The following is a 19,195-nucleotide window of genomic DNA, read 5'->3' on the forward strand; positions in this document are numbered from 1 at the left end:
ATTAATTAAACATAAACAACATTAAATTAATTTGTGCTGATTTTCATTGACATATTCCATTCTGATCACCAAAAATTTATATTATTATAAGCACTTAAGAGTGAATGCAGACTTTTTCTTCTGTGTGCTGGTTGTTTTCCTCTCCTTTTGTACATCCTGGAGATCGCTTTGTAGGCTGGTGGTGGATGACTCATTATCTGTTGCATCACAAACACCTTCAATAAGAGATTTCTTAATACCAAAATTAAACAAAGTCGATTGTCTCTTATTCATATTAAAATTTAAATCTGCAGATCTATTATAGCAATCTCTCGATTAGTGCACCTAATGTGTTCTTTAAACAGGCGCATTAATCGAAAACACTCTAATCGAATATAGTAACCTATGGGAAAAAGTATAATTCGTTCCTCAAATTTCTTTTTTGAACCTTATTTTTTTTTTTTTTTATAAAAGAATTAAGGTATGTCTCAGGGCCTAGTTAAAGGGAAACCATGCAGCTGAAAGACAATAAAACGAATATAAATTCATTATTCTACAATACTTCTTAACAAAGAATTAAACTAACATAGTTTGGCGGGCATTTTGTTTCTTTTTTTCATACAACCGACAGTGGCCCTATTGCCTCTTCTACAAATTTTACTGCTTCTCTCTTCATCAGAGTCAACCTCCAAGCATTGCTGCTTAAAAACTTCGATTGTACGAAAAATATTTTCAAATTGTTTCTGTGAAATCTCTTTTGGCTGACTAACAGTGGTTAAATTTTCTTCATATTCTTCAGGATCTTCCTGCTGTGCATCTACATTTAGCAGGTCGGAATCACTTAATTCTTCAGAATGAGATTTAATTAAACTCTTGGACGTTAATTAAACTCTTGGACTAATTGGTCACCAACACGCGAAATCACGTGCTTTATAGATAAAATTTCCCATCTGTTATACAAGCAAAATAGTTATCACTTTAAAAACTACAATGATCATAAAATAGAAGTTAATTTTCTGACGTGTAATAGTAAACAACTCATCCCAGAAGACAGATTGATTACTCTATTATCGCAATGGATTCTCCTTTTTGTGACATGCCTAGAAGTGTCGAAGGGTCTCGAATCTGTGGGCGACATAAATTTTGCCGGTAAAAATTTGGAATATAGTGTACATGGAAGTAGTGTGGTATGCCATTAAAAATAACTTTGTAAAATGTTTTAAATCGGTAACTAAATTATTTCATTCTGGTGAGTGATTTTTTAAAATAGCTATAAAAATGTATAGATAGAAATTTCTTAAAATCTGTAACATTTATTTTTAAGATGCATATAGGCGCACTAATCGAATTTGGATATAAAAAAAAAAACGAGGACTAATCGAAAACACGCTAATTGGAGGCGCGTTAATCGAGGGATTACTGTACTTTTAAAAAATCACGGCACTACAGTTTCGAAACTTTCATCCTACAATATGAACTTGCGAAGAAAGTATTCAGTATTACTAGATTTGGGAACTGGATACAGACTACCTTGATCTTCAATTTTAGTGGAAAAATTTTCTTTATGCTTCCTTGCTGATTGGTCACTAACATTTGCAACACAGATGTTATTTCTTTCAGTTTTGAGAACAGAGGATATGCCGCCCATTGTTGTAATCGGCTTGCAGGCAATTTTCATGATCAGTCATAAATAGCGTATTCTCTTTCCCCGATTATTGAAAGATTTCGATGTGTTAAAATTAGCGATAATTCATTAATATTTCCATGTTTAAAAATATGCCGCTTGGTCACTGACATGTGCTAGACAAAAGTCATTTCCTTCAGTTTTGAGAACAGAGGATGTGCCGCCCATTGTTATAATCCGCTTGCAGGCAATTTTTATGACCGGTCATAAACAGCGGTATTCCCTTTCCCAAATGTTGAGAGGTTTTGATGTGTGAACATTAACGATACAGAAATGTTAATAGGAGTTCTGGGTCTGAGCTTTACGACATATTCACGAATATTATTCTCCTCAGAATATTTCCACTATAAAATATTTATTCATGAAAAATGCTTAGAAGACTAAAATGAAAAGTTCCAGGAGAACTTCTCATGGAACACTAATTCGCCTTCCACGGAACATAGTTTGGGAAACCCTGGATTACTGCATGATAGGTTGGGCAGTTTGATGTAAAGAAAAAAAGTAAAAGTAAAAAAAAGGTAAGAATTCATCAGGATATTATTATTATTATTATTATTCAGGCCTCCAAGGAGTCAAAAGACTCTTCGAGGGAGGTCTTTCCTAAGACATAAAGTCTGTCAAGACTCATCGAGGGGAGCTCCCCCCCCCGAGAAACACAAAGTCTATCATACCACTCTTTAAACTCACTGACCGTTCTCGCTCCCACCACTCCATCAGGCAATGCATTCCATGGCTCAACCACCCTCCACACAAAGAAACCACTCCTTACCCTCTTGCTCACAGTTTCCTTTCGTAACTTCCAGGGATGGCCTCTTGTCATCACTCCTTCCCGCTGATCAACCAAGCGTAAGAACTCCCCAGTGTCAACCCTGTAACCACCTCTCAACAGTTTAAAAGTCTCAATCACATCACCTCTCCTTCTTCTATCCACCAACTCTGCAGTCCACATTCTCTCAGCCGATCCTCATAACTATCCTTATACAGTCCTGAAACCATCTTTGTCATCCGTCTTTGTATCCTTTCCACAGTTAATTTATCCCCTTCAAATCCTGGGGACCAAATCTGAGAACAATAGTCCAAGTGTGGTCTGATCAGAGACTTATACAACGGAATGATAACCCTCTTATCTCTGCAGGTCAGTGTCCTTCTCATAATAGCAGCAATCCTCTGTGTTACCTTCACCACCTTTGCAATATGTCCCCTAAACTTCAGGTTTCTATCAATCATCAACCCTAGATCTCTTGTCTCCCCTACTTCCTCCAGTATAACTCCTCCCATAGAGTATGCAGCATCCCATCGATGTTTCCCAAACCTCAAGACCTCACATTTTGCTGCATTAAACTGATACCCCCATTCATTTGCCCATCTATCTAGCTTATTTAAATCCTCTTGCAGGGCTACCACATCTGCACTATTACTAATAATCCTTCCCAGCTTCGCATCATCCGCAAACAACTGAATATCCCCCTGCAATCCACTGGCTATGTCATTGATATAAAGGTTAAACAATATAGGTCCTAGTACTGAGCCCTGTGGGACCACACTTGTAACCCTCTGCCTCCTGGAAACTGCTCCACCATACACAACTCTCTGATACCTATCAGACAGCCAATCCTGAATTCAGTTGACCAATCTGACATCCAGATCCATGTACTGCAACTTAAATATCAGCTTATCATGTGGCACCCTGTCAAATGCCTTCGCCAAGTCTAAGAAAATTGCAGTATATGCCTTTCCCTAATCTAATGTTCTTGTAACTTTATTATAAAAGGCTAGCATATTGCTAAAACAAGAGCGTCCTTTCACAAATCCATGTTGATTCTCACAGATAATTACCCTCATCTTCCCAATGCTGTATACGGTCCCTCACTACTTTCTCCAAGATCTTAACAACTACTGATGACACACAGACTGGCCTATAATTAGACACTTCCAGTCTGTTACCACCCTTATGCAATGGCATTATCTTACCTTCCTTCCATTCCCTGGGCACCTTTGCCAAAGCCAGACTTTCATTGAAAAGCCACGTTAAAGGTACTGTCAATTCCCTAGCACATTCTCTCAAAACTCGTGGTGAAATACCATCCAGTTCCACAGCTTTACTGACATCCAGAGTACTCAGTATCTGAAACACACTCTCCTCCTGTACCTCCAGACCTCGAACCAGTCCTATCCCTCTAGCATTAAAACTGACTCCTCTAGGATGAAATACTTCAATAAAGTGTTCATTGAACATTTCCACTATGTCCTCTGCATCAGTCACTCTATTCCCATTTTTATCCCACAATATCATTCTTCCACAGTCATTTCTCCTCCTACTGGCCACATAGCTAAAAAATTCCCTAGGATTTTCTTTGGATCTTAGGGCCAATCTCCTCTCATATTCCAGTTTCGCTTTCCTTACCACACTAGTCACTCTTCTGGCCTGTGTCTTATATTCTTCATGCATCTTCTCTTCACCTGTCTCCTTATATCTCTTCCATAGCCTCTTTTTCGCATGCAATTCCTGTTTAATATTGTTTGTCATCCACTTTACTCCAAATTGCGTCCTCTTCTTCACTCGTGGTATACAACTTACCATTGCTGATAACAAATATTCTTTCACAATTTCCCACGCACTGGTGATATCCCGGCCTTCCAATTCCTCCCTCCATGAAACTTCCTGAAGTTGACGTCTAAGACTATTATAATCACCTGCCTTATAATTCCACATAAGTTCCTGTCTCTTTGATACTCCTGCATGTCTATTCATTTTCCAAGTCAACACCATATGGTCACTCTCTCCAACTGGTGGGAGAGACGTCAACTCAGTTATTATCAACTCTTCTGATGCTATAACCAAATCCAAAACTCTTGAACCTCTTGTTCCCTCTGTTACATGTTGCCTAAGACATTTGTCCCTCAAGAATTCTAGAAATTCCATTCCCCTATTGCTACATGCATCTTCCTCTCTCCAATTTATACTACTGAAGTTAAAATCTCGCATAACAATCATTCTTCTTGCACTTGCCAAACTTAGCTGCCTAAACATCTCCTGGTCCCCATCCTCTGTGCTCCTGGGTCTGTAGCAACACCCCACTAAATATCCTGTCTTGCCTACCTCTACCTCACACCATACGCTCTCAAAATCATTTGTCTCACTTCCTTCCAAATTCTCCACTCTTAGAGGACATAGGTCATCACTTATCATAAGCAGCACCCCACCACCACGCTTTCCCCTCCTATCCTGATGAAAAATGCTATACCCAGCGACTTCTATTCCTGTTGTTATATTCACTTCTGTCAACCACGTCTCAGTGATCGCAATAATTTTTGGCCAGGCTGATGCTATCTGCGCCACCAATTCCTCTCCCTTATTCCGGATACTCCTGGCATTAGTATAAAGCATATAAATGCCATTGTTTCTATACCCAGCATTATCCCTTCTAGACTCCACTGGGCTCAGTGTTACCTGACATTGTCTCCCTTCTCCCAAGTATCCATTCGAACAAGAGGCCACCCCCTTCTATCATCCTCCCTGGGACACACTGACTCGTTCAGAACAGCAATCTCTCGAGATGCCTACGTCCTTCCTCATTCAAATGTAAACAGTCTCTTGCATACAACTCCTCTCTTTCCTCAAATGCACTCCAAGCATCCACATATACCAGTCCTCTCTTGTCACACATTCTTGCTATTATGCGATTCAATATCACCGCTCTTCTGCTCAGCTCATCATTATCATACCTTGGCAACACGCACACTATTTTTCCTCTCTCTGTCTTCTTCCATACAGTCTCAAGCAAAAATCTCATATCTCTCGCTGCCCGACTTACATTACCACTCAAGTCATTTGTTCCTACCATCACAATCATCTCATCCACCCTTTCACCTCTCTTAATTGCCATAGCCACCCTTTCTATTGTTCCTCCTGGCAAACACTCCTCACGCATCCTATCTTGAACACCATGGATCATTGAGTCGCCATACATTATACCTCTTACCATTCCCTCGCTCCTATTGTTTCCATTCTCTCCTCTTCCTTCATTCCCATACCTCTCTCTTCTACTGTTTCCATTCTCTCCTCTTCTAGCACTCCCATACATCTCTCTCATTCCCTCTCTCCTACTGTTTCCATTTTCTCCACTTCTAGCACTTCCATATCCCTCTCTCATTCTGTCTCTCCTACTACTGTTTCCATCCGCTCGTCTTCTAGCATTCCCATACCTCTCTCTCATTCCATCTCTCCTACTGTTTCCATTCTCTCCTCTTCTAGCACTTCCATATCTCTCTCTCATTCCATCTCTCCTACTGTTTCCATCCTCTCGTCTGCTAGCATTCCCATACCTCTCTCTCATTCCCTCTCTTCTACTGTTTCCATTCTCTCCTCTTCTAGCACCCCATACCTCTCACTCATACTCCCTAAATTCTCTCTCTCTCCTACTCTGATTCGCCTTGCATTTATCTCTTCCATTCTCCTAATCTTATCTTTCATACTTCTGCTCTCATTCACAAGACATTCCACCTCCTCTTTCAACTCATCTATCTCCCTCTGCAGGTCAGTCACTCTTAATCTAAATTCACTCTCCCAAACAAAACCATCTCCTAAACTTCCACAGTCACTCACACCTTCCACACTATCAACTATTATTTTCTCATTCTCTCCTATCATACTACTTGTCTTCCTACATTCATATCCTGTTCCTGAAGCAACAAAGTCGGATATCGATATTTCTAATGTACTTATTTCCTCCAACTGCCTGCATTTTGCGCACATACGCTCTCCACTCTCTTTAACAAGCCACATATGTAATTGCCGAGATGCATATATGTTTAAAGAAATCAATAATGTATTTTATAAGCCATTTATAAACAGAAACTCAGTTTATAAATTACAGAGCCAAAACAGAAGCTATCAATTTTGAGCCAAAATAAAGCTAATCATGGTATTCAGTGGTTAAATTCTAAACAAATAAGTTTCGGGGATCCTATACAAAATAATCAATTGTATTTACCTTTGGATGCTATCAGGGGAAGCTCCAAACCTCCCCATCCCTTTCATCACACGTTCGTAATCAGGCGACTGTTGATATTGACTTTATATACACATTCAAAACTGTAAACAACTGTGGAATAATGACACAATAATGTAGGCATAATTACCGTAAAGGAAGAAAAGTCACAAAACAGAAAAATGTTTCTCGAAAATAACCAATTGTATTTACCTTTGAAGCAATCCACTGGTCGAGTGACCAGCAAGTCAGCAAATCTTTAATTTTTTTTTTTCAGGGTATTAATATCGCATTGCAACTGATGTGGATTCTGTGTTTTGAGGATTCGTTACAGACCACTTTCTCTTCAGAAACTACACACAAATTGTCATTACAAACCCATTTTATCACTATCATCCGAGTTATTTTTCCATTTAAAGAAGGTACTAATGTACTTATCCATACTTGAAATAGCATACTTATTCGCATATAACTTGCACCCCTGATTTTACTTTTTGAAAAAAGAAATTAAAAAGTTTCGCATATACCTCGCACATGAAAAAAAGCTTAAATACGTTCACATCAGGCGATAGTAACTCGCTTTCAGCCCTCCCAACAGCTGCTATACTGCATAAGGCAAGAAAAACAAGTACTTTTATTATGTCAGTGAATAAGGTATGAGCAATCTGTGTAATATATTTCTCAACAAATAGTGCTTAGAGACAACAACACTAATTAATGAATCACATGTCCCCTCATACAGAAACTATGCTGTATAGACTCAAGCAAAACCATATGTTGCACTGGCAAACACAGTATCTACTAAACACTATTGTTATTAATTAGATGTGTGCGAGTTTGCCTGCCTCAAAGCAGCAATAAAATTCAACTGCATGTCTTAAATTTGTAAACGTGTTAAAACTAAGAAATATACACAGGAATACCTTGTATAGCACGGTTAATTGGCTTCAAGAAGTGTCTGTGCTATGCAAAACCGCTTTGTTTGAGGTCTATTTATAAAGGTTTTCAATTTAATTTGTTTATTACAAAAATTTAGAATAATAAAAATGTTTAAAAATGAAAAAAAATTGTTATTTTTATTAACTAAATAACAAATAAAATCCTTTTAAACTGATATAAAAGTTGTAGAAAACAAAACAAATAATATTGCTTCAATTTTAGCATAGAGTAATTTACTTTTTACTAAAGTAGTCTTTTAGTGTTCGTTGAACCATCCTTCTCTTCTTTGTCTCTTCAAATACTAGATCTCTGTAGCACTTGATGGCATTATTGAGACTTTGTCTCACTTTGATGCTTCTTTTGAAATTCGGGTCGGCATTTATGAGAAAGTCGGAAGCTTCATCGATTTTTCTCACAAAAGTGGAAAGGTCAGCAAAGTAAAATTCTTCAACCATGACATCAGTGGGGTCATCTTCATCTTCTTCTGCTTCATAGGTTTGTTGTTGTTGTTCCAACTCCAAAAGGGTTTCATCATCCAGATCATTTGAATGAGAATCAATACATTCGTTCACATTGTTACAATCTAAACTTGTAAAACCAAGATCTTTGCCCATCTGCACAATTTCTTTTGAGATTTCCCTCTTTCTGTGTTGCAAAGGCAACAAAGTCCTTTGAACAATGCAGCTAAATATTATGCCATACGGCTCTCATGTTGCTTTGAGTCACCTCTTGTCAAGATTCATAAATATTTTGAATGGCATCTTTTATGTTAAATTTCATCCAAAATTCACTCAAAGTCCAAGAATCTTCTTCTTCTGCAGCTTTAATAGCTTGAGCAAAAGTTCGTCTTAAATAGTAAACCTTGAAAGTGGAGATAACACCTTGATCCATCGGCTGCAGAATTGATATTGTGTTTGGAGGGAAAAAATGAATCTTGACATTTTCATCTAAGTCAGTCAACAGAGTTGGATGGCCTGGCACATTGTCTAATAAAAGCAAAATTTTGAAAGGAATATCATTCTTTTTACAATAGCTTTTAACTTCAGGGCAAAAAAAAGTTTTAAACCAGTCAAATTGAACGAGTCACCCGCGCTTTTTTATTCGAACGCCAATGAACAGGTAAATTGTTCTTTGTAAAGCCCTTAAGAGCTCTTGGGTTTTCTGCTCTGTACACTAACAGCAGCTTCAATTTTAAATCACCTGATGCATTACCTCCTAGTAAAAGTGTCAATCGGTCTTTTGACACTTTATACCCAGCTTGTGTTTTTTCCTTCTCTGTTAGAAATATGCGCGATGCATTCTTTTCCAGAACAAGCCACTCTGTCAGCGTTAAAAATTTGACCATCTGTGTAGCCTTCCTTCTCAATAAGCTCCTTCAATTCATTGGGAAATAATTCTGCAGTTTTAGTGTCAGCACTTGCGCTTTCACATTGGATTCTTTCGTTATGGAGTCCCATATGCTTTTTGAAATTTTAGAACCACCTGCGACTTGCTATAAAAGTTTCACTGGTTGTACCTCCTTCATTTTCACTTTCATTTTCTTTTATTTTGTCATATAGACGTTGCTCTTGCCTGGATTATCATTTGACTCAAAGGAATCTTTTTCTGATTACAATCTTCAATCCAGATCATTAGAAGGCATTCCATATTTTCCATTGTAGAAGATCGATTTCTCTGTGATAACTTTTGACATATAAGAAGCAGTGCTCATTCAATGTTGTTTAATCTTTTCTTTGCTCTGAATAATTTTCATACAGATGACTCATTCATTGAATTCTCACGTGCTATTTTAGCAAATGAAGCGGCATCTCGTGACATTTTATAATTTCAAGTTTCTTCTCTAATGTCAACCACTTGTGTTTTTTTGTTACTCCAACAGTGTCTTCTTTGTTTTGTCTCTTTTCACTCATACTTAAATAATAAAAAAATTTTAAATACTAATATTAAAGTAAATAATAAAATGCTGCGGGGAAACAACGTGGCTATGAGAGCCAATTGAATAATTACTGGCTCTCGACTGTCACTTGCGGTGTCCGGGAGTTGCCGGTCAGTGTTAACAATGCCAGTGTAATAATGATAAGTGTAATAATAAAAACGGCGTTAGACCAAAACCCGCGTTGTTCAAAACAGTGCTATGCAAGGTATTCCTGTATATAGTGAATGTTGTTATGGCTAACTCTCTTCAACCGAATTCCATATCACATATGGAATTCGGTTGAAGAGAGTTAGCATTTCAACTCAATTGTTGGCTATGCTTTTATCTTTCGGACACGCGATCTTTTGTTAATACTGCACCAATCATATGCACGTCTTAATAACTTGCCATTGCTGTCTGTTTCATGTTAGGCTTAATTACCATAAAGGGAGAAATGTCACAAAACAGAAAAATGTTACAGATCCAGTGCATAAAAAAGTTCTGGGGCCATAAATTTAATCACTGATGGTATTCCCATTATAATTTCAAGATCCGAAATGAATGGATCTTGAAATTAAAAAAATGATGGAACCATTTAATATTTAAGAAAATTTCAAAATATTTAAAACATTTCACTACCAAAGAGCTATAGTGGTATGATATTATGCCTCTATTATACTAAGATTTTCATTACTTACTGATAAAATTTCCAACCATCTATATAATAGAGCAGTAACAATTTATAACTTGGTAATTTACCTTCAGCTACTTCTTTTACATGGATTGTATGCTTCAGTTCCTCCATATGTTGTTTATCTGATGTGATATACAGTATAGCAGTGAGAGGATCAGTTAATTTTACTGGAAACTGGATAGGCTGGGATCTATATATATATATATTAAAAAAATAAACTTGAAATATATATATGATTCTGTGTTAGAAGCAATAGAAATGATACAAAAGAATAAAGAAATGTCCTCCCTCTATTATACTGGTTGTAAAATGTGTACAGATATTTATCTCTTTCATGCTGAAATAATCTGTTCACACTCATATTTTTTAACATTAATTGTATCAGCAAGCCGTGGTTGAGTGAGAATGACATTATTATTATTATGGCAACCCATACATGAGAGGTCATTCAACCTATATTACATTAATATTAGTACACCATGGTTAGGCAGAAACTTGAGGAGAAAGTAGAAACTTGTTGACATTGGAATTGAGGATCAACAGAGCATGCTTTTTAAGGGCAGCAGTAGAAGGAATGAATAACAAGGAAGATGGAAAATGGGTAGATGGTATGTAGTTGTTGTTGTTATGTGCCATCCAGTCGTTTTCAACTTTAGTGATCCTGAGAACAAAGGCTCTCCATGTTCAAGTTGGTAAGTTATTTTATGTTGTCCATCCAACTCTTTTGTGATCTTCCTCTTCTTCTCATTCCCTCAATCTTCTCGAACATAACTGCCTTTTCCAATGATTCATCAGCTCACATAATATGACCAAAGTATATCAAGGGTAGATGGGGTATATCTGCCCTTAATTTTTTGGATTTTATACCACACTTCTTTGCTGTTGGTTACTCTTCTTAAGGAAGATGTGTGTTGGATCCATGATTCCTTGTGGCTCTGATGATCGATGTGTTTGTTTGGGTTTGGGCATGTTTGAAAGTAATGAGGTTTGTTGTTATGAGGTATCTTCGAAAACTATCCCAAGCTTTCCTCAGAGCTTCTTTGGCTGCTGTGCAATTATCATTCCACCATAGCTTAGCGAAATGTGGAAACTGATTTATGTTTTAGGAATTGTAGTTGTGGCAGTTTGTGTAATACATGCTGTCACTTGATTCACTGATGGAAGAAGAACTGACTGTTGCTGAATCAAATACTCAGGAGTATTAAATTAAATGGCTTACCGCCTGATAATACTAAATTATCAGGAGGTAAGGCAGTCAGCTTGTTCAATTTTCCGTCGTGATATCCGTGATGAAGGAAGCAGATTTCATGGGGAAGTGATCACTCCTAAATAAGTTCTCATCAGTTTCCCACTTGAAGAGTGGGAAAAGGGAGGGTGATCAAGTCTATGGCAGTAAATGTTTGGGTAGGTATATGGAAAAAGGTATTGTGTCCTCTGTTTAGGAGAGGGATATTATTGTTGTTGAGCGTAAGCTCAACAATTCTTTCTCTGATGTTTGTTTGAGCACTACCTCACAGAGTATTGTGTCAATTTAAATTTCCCATTAAAAGTAAGAGGGCTGGTAATTGATGCTATACTGCAGTTGCAGATATCTCTCAAGATCATCTTCAGAGATATCTGCAACAGGAGGAACATAGATGCAGCCTACTGTTAACAAAGTTCTGATTTGAGAGTCAGATAGCAATTGCTTCTATTGAGTGAGACTTGTTGGAAAGGAGGGTATGGTTTTTTCACAAGGATGGCAACTCCTCCATGCCCTGTCCTTATGAATGATGGTAATATTTTGTAATGTCGGATCATCTCTCAGCTTTAGGTATGTTTCTTGCAGACAAAAGCACAGAGGTTTATACTTCTGCAAGAGGGCCTTGATGTTTTGACGAAAACCATAACAATTCCATTGTAGGAATGCTATTGTTATTTCTTTTTGGTGGTATCATCTAGCTTTCTGTGTTGAGTAGTTTTGTTTTCATTAACCTTGGATTTTTTCTTTTTTAGAGAAGGTCAGTATCAATAATTTCTTCATAATCAGGAAAAATATCCAAATATCCAAGACATCCTCATATTATACTCCCTCTAGGGCACTAGGTACATATTATTTACTTGGAGGGGGGGGGGAATGGAGCTATCCATGCCATCTATATTTGATCCATCTATCCCATAATGCAAAGCACAGACCTACATTACTTCAACTTCGGTATCTCTTCTGAGTCTGGCTTCCACTGATAAAACCTCAATAAAAATAAAGGTCGAAACCTGTCTGAATAGTGGCCCTTCTCATAATGCACAGCATTATACACACCCTAAAGGATGTGTGCTTTGCATTATGGGAAACTAAGGCATTTGATGTGAAGTTATTAGCCTCGGTCATGAAGATAATTCACACACAAACTTTGTTTGCTTACACTTGGAGAAAGGATTAAACCAAGAATATAATTTTTTGGCATCTTTAATTTATAACTAGGACTTGTTGACATAAACACTGAAAGGGAGTTTGTTTCAGCACCAAAGTACCCCATCTACCACACATGGACATCCAATCTCTGGCAAGCAATGACTGCACTCAGGAGGGCAAGGTCAGGGACTACTCCTTGATGTCATACCGGCACTGCAGAAGCCTTGGGTCCTATCCCCTGACTGTGAGAAAGGAGACCTATTGCAACACCATTGTCCCTTGAAGGCAAGTCCACCAATTTACCGATTCTGGTCGTTCCATCCCAAACTGCCTGTTTTGCTGAAGCAGAGGCCAAAGTAGTGCAAGATTACCAGGATCCCTCCTTTCTAGATGTTCACAATGCACACACGTTGGCAGGGCATTGAATCCTAGTGATGGTGGTCTGGAAGATAGGATAAGAAAAAGGCTTGGGTGAAGCAGAGTGAGGATATGGAAAGAAAAAGAACAAGAATGAAAAGGGTCAGTACCATCACTCTGACTGTCCCCTGCACCACGAACAACTGCCTCACATGGACAGCCACATGTTCAGTGGTGAGTGATGAAGGCTAAGACGCCAGTCATAGATCTTGATTGGCAGAGTCCACACTGGTGGGCCTGTAGGTAGTGGGGAAGTTCACTATTGATGATTTTTGCTTAGGTTGGAAGGCAGAGATGATGGTGATTGGTTGGTAGTTTGATGGTAAACTTTTATCTCCCTTTTCTAAAATAGGATATATGCTGGCTTCCAAGCATTGGGATTAATGCCAGCAAAGTAAAAAAAAGTTAGAGAGATGATATGGGGCAAGTGTTAGTTCTGGAGTACAATATATGAGTACAAATGGAGAGATGCTAACAGGAAGAGAAGATCTCCTAGATTCATTCTTCTGATCTTGTTTTGTCAAAAAAACCACAGGTGCTCGGATTCTTGTACGGTAGGAGGTAATTTATCTTGGGCAGGAATTGGAGATAAAGAATGAATCTAGGAGATCAGCTTTATCTTTGGGTGTTATAAGAGCAGTGCCATCTGGATGAGAGACAGAGAGAGAGAGAGAGAGAGAGATGTGGGAGTGCAGATGAGCAAACATTGCATCCATGAGAAGAAAGAGCAGAAGTTCAGGAGATTATCCTATTTGATACTTTTATAGTGCCAAAGGACACAAGTTGGAAGTAATTAGAGGAAAGGTACTCTGCAAGAGAAAGAGAGAGAGGGGAGACTACCACAAGATTGTGATCTGAGGGGACAGACAAACTCCATGGTGTATATGAAAGGAGAATGGGTTAAAAAGAAATCAAAGGTATTGGGAGAGGAGAGGAAAAGGATTATCAGGAATTCAGTTAGGCAGATGTGCAATTTCCATTATATTTGCTGACAACAAAAACTTCTGCATTTCATCCAGCATGGTGAGTGGTGTTTGAAAAGGAGAGCCAATTGGAATTGGAAACATTAAGGCCATCTCTCTCTCTCAAGAGTAGGCAGTCTGGTCCAGATAGTATGTCATTTATGCTGATGTTTATGTTATGAATATTAAATTTTTTTTTGCAGGGGGGGGGGGGAGAATAAGTTTTTGAGGGAGATTTGCTTTAGTCACAGTGTCAGTGTAAATGTTTGTATGGTTTATTAATGGTTCATTTATGGTTAAATGGAAGAATAATGTGGGGACATGAAGTGAGAGTAGTTAGGCTCTTGGACACTAACACAGAAAGTGACCAGTCTCCATGATATAACTTGACCTTGACAGTGCCTCCTACATACCACCACTATTCAGCCACCCTCTGCATGGCAGAGTATATAGCAGCAGGATTATGTGCCAGCTGACCGGAATGCATCCTGACCCCTTACTGAAAAGTACTATTTAGTGTCCAGCCTGCAGTCCGACTGTTTTTTCTGATGTACCCTTGAAATTGAGGAAGGTTTAGGTTTCTAAGTATGTTTGGCAAGCCCTTGAAGAATATCACTCACACTGCATGGAGAGGATAGAGGATATAGGTGATGGAGATATGCTAATGGACAAGTAAAAAGTAATATATGGTGAAAATGAATCAAAGAAAAGGCAGGTGAACAGTGGTGTGCCAAAAGGCTCTATACCCTGCTTCGAAAGAAGTCATTGGACACTCCATTGGCAAAATGTATTATGCTATGTAATGAGTCACGTGTTTGTGGCCAGTATAAATTGGAGAAATAGGATGCTTTGAAGTCAGTGCGATTATATCCAGATGAAATGGTTGTGAGGAGAGAACTGACAATTTGAAAGAGGCATTGTGATAGGATGCCATGTTGAGGCCTATCTGTTCAGCAAGTTGTTGACAAATTGGATCATCCCAGGTCAACAATTAGTGATACCATACTGAGATGGAAATGCATGGAGTGTCAACTGCAAGTGTTACCTGCAGTGGATCACCCACCACTCACTGAATGTAACTAGAGGATGCTATGAAGGATAATATGTAAAAACCACCATTCATTGGCTGACATGTTGACAAGACTGGAACACAAATCTGCACAAAAATATTCAGAGCTGAGGCTCACAACATGGGTTTCCATGGTAGGACTGCAATATGCAAGCCCCACATTACTCAAATCAACATACAGTGCCATCTTCAGTGGTGCAAAGAGCATGTACAGTGGGATGTGGAAGCTTGGAAAGCTGTGTCATGAAGAGACTATCATGTTACACCCTCTACCGAGGAGATGGATGGGTGTGGTGGATACCTGATGAACGTTTCTTACTTTACTAGAGTGTGTAACCCCCAACTATTAAATTCGGAGGTGATGGTGTGATGGTATGGCCCTGTTTTCCCTGGTTTGGCCTTGGACCTCTGTTTGTGGTGCCACGAACATTGAACCACAAGAGGTATCTGAACATTCTGGACAATGCAATGCTTCCTACTTTGTGGCATTTCTACAAAAATGACAATTGTCTCTTTCAGCAAGACAATGTATCACAATGTACCACGTAATTAATCTGCTGCTCTAACTGCATGGTTTGTGGACATAAATGTCACCAGACTTGATTGGCCTTTACAGTCCTGATCTCAACCGTATTGAACATCTGTGGGAAGAACTGGAGCATTGTGTGTGTATGTGAAGGGACATCCACCCCACAACAGTCCAGGACCTCATTGAATGCCTACAGGAAGAGTGGTCCAAAATTCCCACTGATCGCTATCATGTGCTTGTGGAGAGTATGCTTCGTAAGATTGCTGCAGTCATCATAGTGAAAAGGGTTCTACATCTTATTAAGGTGGGTACCGTGGTTGTTCATTTCTCACACTACGGTGTCCTTTGACTTCTTTCCAAGCAGTGTATATCTTGGGCATCCAATATTCAATTTGTATCTTAATATTGGGAATGACTGAGAGAACATATCCAATTGTTTGATAATGTGCTAAACTGAGGAAGGCAACAATTAATGAAGATGATACGGAGTGTCCTTACAGTATGAGTTGAATAGACTCACAGTGTGGAGGAAGAATAATTTCTTGCTAGGTTAACGTGGCCAGGTGTAAGGTGACTATTTTGGGCTGAAGAGTTGCAAGTTGTGCATTACACTGATGGAACTAGACTACAAGAAACTGATGAATTATGGGTTTGGTGTGATGGTGGACAGGTCTTGAAGTTTAGAGGACATACTGCAAAAATGGGCAAAATATCTCAAAGGATCACTTGGATGTTAAGAAACACACTGACAAGTAGGGATAAAGAAGTTATTATTCCTCTTTATGAGGTTTGATAGGACTACATCTGGATTATTGTGCACATATTTGGTTGCATGGGGTTCTTTATGTGGAAGTGCTGGAGAGAATTCGGAAGTTGGGGGGATTAATTAAAGCTGATAAATGGAAAAGAGGAATATCATAGAAACATGTAACATGGAAAAGATTTTATAGAAAGGGTTTTACATGACTAGATGAAAGAGAATCACCTCAAAAAGGTAGTGTAAGAGTATAGTATAGTCCAGGGGTGTTCAACCCGTCGAACGCAGAGAGATTTTTGGTCAATTTCTCGTGTATTCCTCCTTACTTACAAATTTAATTAAAACTGAAAACATAATATTTTATTTATCATTATTTTGTATTATTTTTAATTCACTTTAAGTGTATTGCTATTGTTTATTTATTTTTCATTAAAATTGTCAAATCAGTAATTTTCTTATAAGTCCGGATAAATGAATTAATTTGGATCAGTGGAAGTCAAACAGCGAGCCGAGTGAGTGAATATGATTATAAGCAAAGTGTAAAAACTCGATTGTAGCTTAAATATTCCAAAGCACATTATCGATTTTTTACTTAGGTTAAGTCCCATGTGAATATTGTAAAAAAATAAACAAAAATAAACTTTGTTTGTTATTAAATGGATAAGAATCCTATTTTGTTATATAGCCAGTAAGTGAAACTCAAGATCGAGAACTACGATCTAAGAGTTTCAATGCCGAAAAACTATCGGCGAAGGCAATTCGAAGCAAAGGTGGAGCAAGCTCCCTCACTATTCTTGATATTCTCTCATAATGTAAAACACAGCTCCTAGGAGATGTATTATTGTTTTACATTATGAGGAGAGGTCACTACCCAGACCGGTTTCAACCTTTTTTTAAGTCTCATCAGTGAGTAGGTAGACCTAGGAAAATATCAATGCTTAGTGAAAAGAACTTACATACCTTCACTATACGAATGCCATAAAGGTGTACTTGTATCTTGAGTTTCACTTACTGGCTATATAACAAAATAGGATTCTTATCCATTTAATAACTATTAAATTGCCAGAAAACTAGCCTTTTGGCTTTTAATTTTAATTACAAAACTTTGTTTGTCTCGGTATAGTTTGTATTAGATGTTTTTGTAAATAACTCTTTTGAAGCTAACTGTATATTTAATAAGAATATGTTAGAGTGTTAAAAACAAAGGCAATGTTTTTGTCGCCGAAGCTGTACATGGCAGAATTAGAAAGACTGTCATTGAAACTTGTTATGTATGAGAAAGGCTTGAAGGCTCTAAGTGTAAACATCTCCCAAGTCAGTCAGAAAGAGTTCAAACAACTTTCCGATGGCTGGCAACTTATAATCAAAAGAAAGTGGAGGAGAACCAAAGGCATGCCAAACTTGAAACTTAAGATGAAAGACTCATACCGATTCTTTGGGGGTTGCCAAACTTCATGCGAGGTCTCAGAGGAGGCCTAATAAAAAGGGAGTGAAGCAAGCAGAAGCAGTTCCAGTTCCAGAACTGCTGTCAGAGAGGAGGCTGCCCGGTCCAGAGTCACTGTCAGAGAGACAGACTGCCTGGATCCACGTTGCTTGAGAGAGGAGTTTCCCGCTTTCAGAAAGGAGCTTCTCAGTTCAAGACGTCGCTAGATAGAGACTACTTCTAGGCTGCGGACAAGGTTTCAAACTGCCAAAAGGAAGAGTTCCAATTGCTGGAGAAAAGTTTACAGGCCAGAGAGGGATCCAGTTAACTGTTGGTGGCAGTTCTAGCTGTTGAAACGGCAGAAAAAGAAGGCAGTCATCCAAGCATGTTCGACGAGCCCAAGCAGAGGAGAAAAGGCAAGGCAAATTTCCCGAAGCACCTTCGCTCGTAAGTTTTTCTTTTTGCCGAGGGAGAGTAACCTTTCGCCAGAGCTGAACGAGCCCACATCCTGCTACATTCCCGATGAGATGCAGGTGAGCCAAAATTTCCTGAAGATCTGAGACTAAAGAATTGCCATAGAACTTTTAGTGAAAGACTTTTGAATGAATGTGAGATACAGAGCCTTTGTAAGTTCAAAACTTTTATACAATTCCTTGTTATAGTTGATACAAGAAAGACTTTTAAGATATATGTTTAATAGTGTTAAGAAATGTCCATAAGAGAATCAATTGACATGTTAGAGGTTGATATCTAATGTGTAAAGATAACTTAACACAGATTTAGATAACCTCTTTACGAGTAAGCTTAAAGATTAATAAGTGAAAATTTGTAAACTGAGAGTAGGTAATCTTATGTGTTAAAGAAAGTATTTAATGTTGAAGAAAGAAGGTCCTAATTTTTGCTAAAGAGCTTTTATAGATGAATAGAGAAAGCAATCTCCCTAATGTTAAAATTGTGTATATTTCATCATAGTAATGTAAATAATTGTCAATTGACTTTCTTGTTAAAAAAGTGCTGCCTGTTTGTTTATTTACAACTGCACTGTTTCTAAAATAAATCGGACTTGTTGAGCGGGAATCTAAGTGAGTTGGCCAAACCGTGAAATTAAGAAAAAGGATAGACCACGACTGTTTGTGAAAGTTTTAATGTAGGAATTTGTGTTAGAGAAAGAGAGAGAGAAATCTACCAGCCGTATATTTGAGTTCTTTTTTGCTAATCAAAGATATTAGTGGTGCAGTCTCATTTTAAATAAATTTTCTAATATCTTAGGCATAAGAATCGTAATGTGAAAGGTAGATAAACATAGCACGTAATAAGATAAACAAGAGAGATTCTGAGAAAGAGAAAGCGCGAACAGCAAATTAGAATAACGGAGAATATAGTATAGAGTAAAAGACATCACAAGTAATTAATAGAAATTACAAGTATACAAAGTTAAATAATA

The 19,195-nt window shown here is 38.1% G+C and overlaps 1 protein-coding gene across 3 annotated transcripts in view; it reads right to left on the bottom strand.

Moving 5' to 3' along the window:
* LOC150096721 (uncharacterized protein KIAA2013 homolog) overlaps positions 1–19,195 on the bottom strand; it is a 401,644-nt gene that overhangs the window by 19,777 nt on the left and 362,672 nt on the right. For all 3 annotated transcript variants that reach the window (XM_090407839.1, XM_090407838.1, XM_090407840.1), the window contains exon 15: positions 10,268–10,392. In XM_090407839.1, the coding sequence (XP_090263965.1) occupies positions 10,268–10,392 (125 nt within the window). The remainder of the gene's footprint in view (positions 1–10,267; positions 10,393–19,195) is intronic.

This window comes from Typopeltis vanoorti, chromosome 18 (assembly GCF_054136105.1).
Source record: "Typopeltis vanoorti isolate ZY-2024b chromosome 18, IOZ_Tvanoo_1.0, whole genome shotgun sequence".
In the NCBI taxonomy this organism is placed as follows: domain Eukaryota; kingdom Metazoa; phylum Arthropoda; class Arachnida; order Uropygi; family Thelyphonidae; genus Typopeltis; species Typopeltis vanoorti.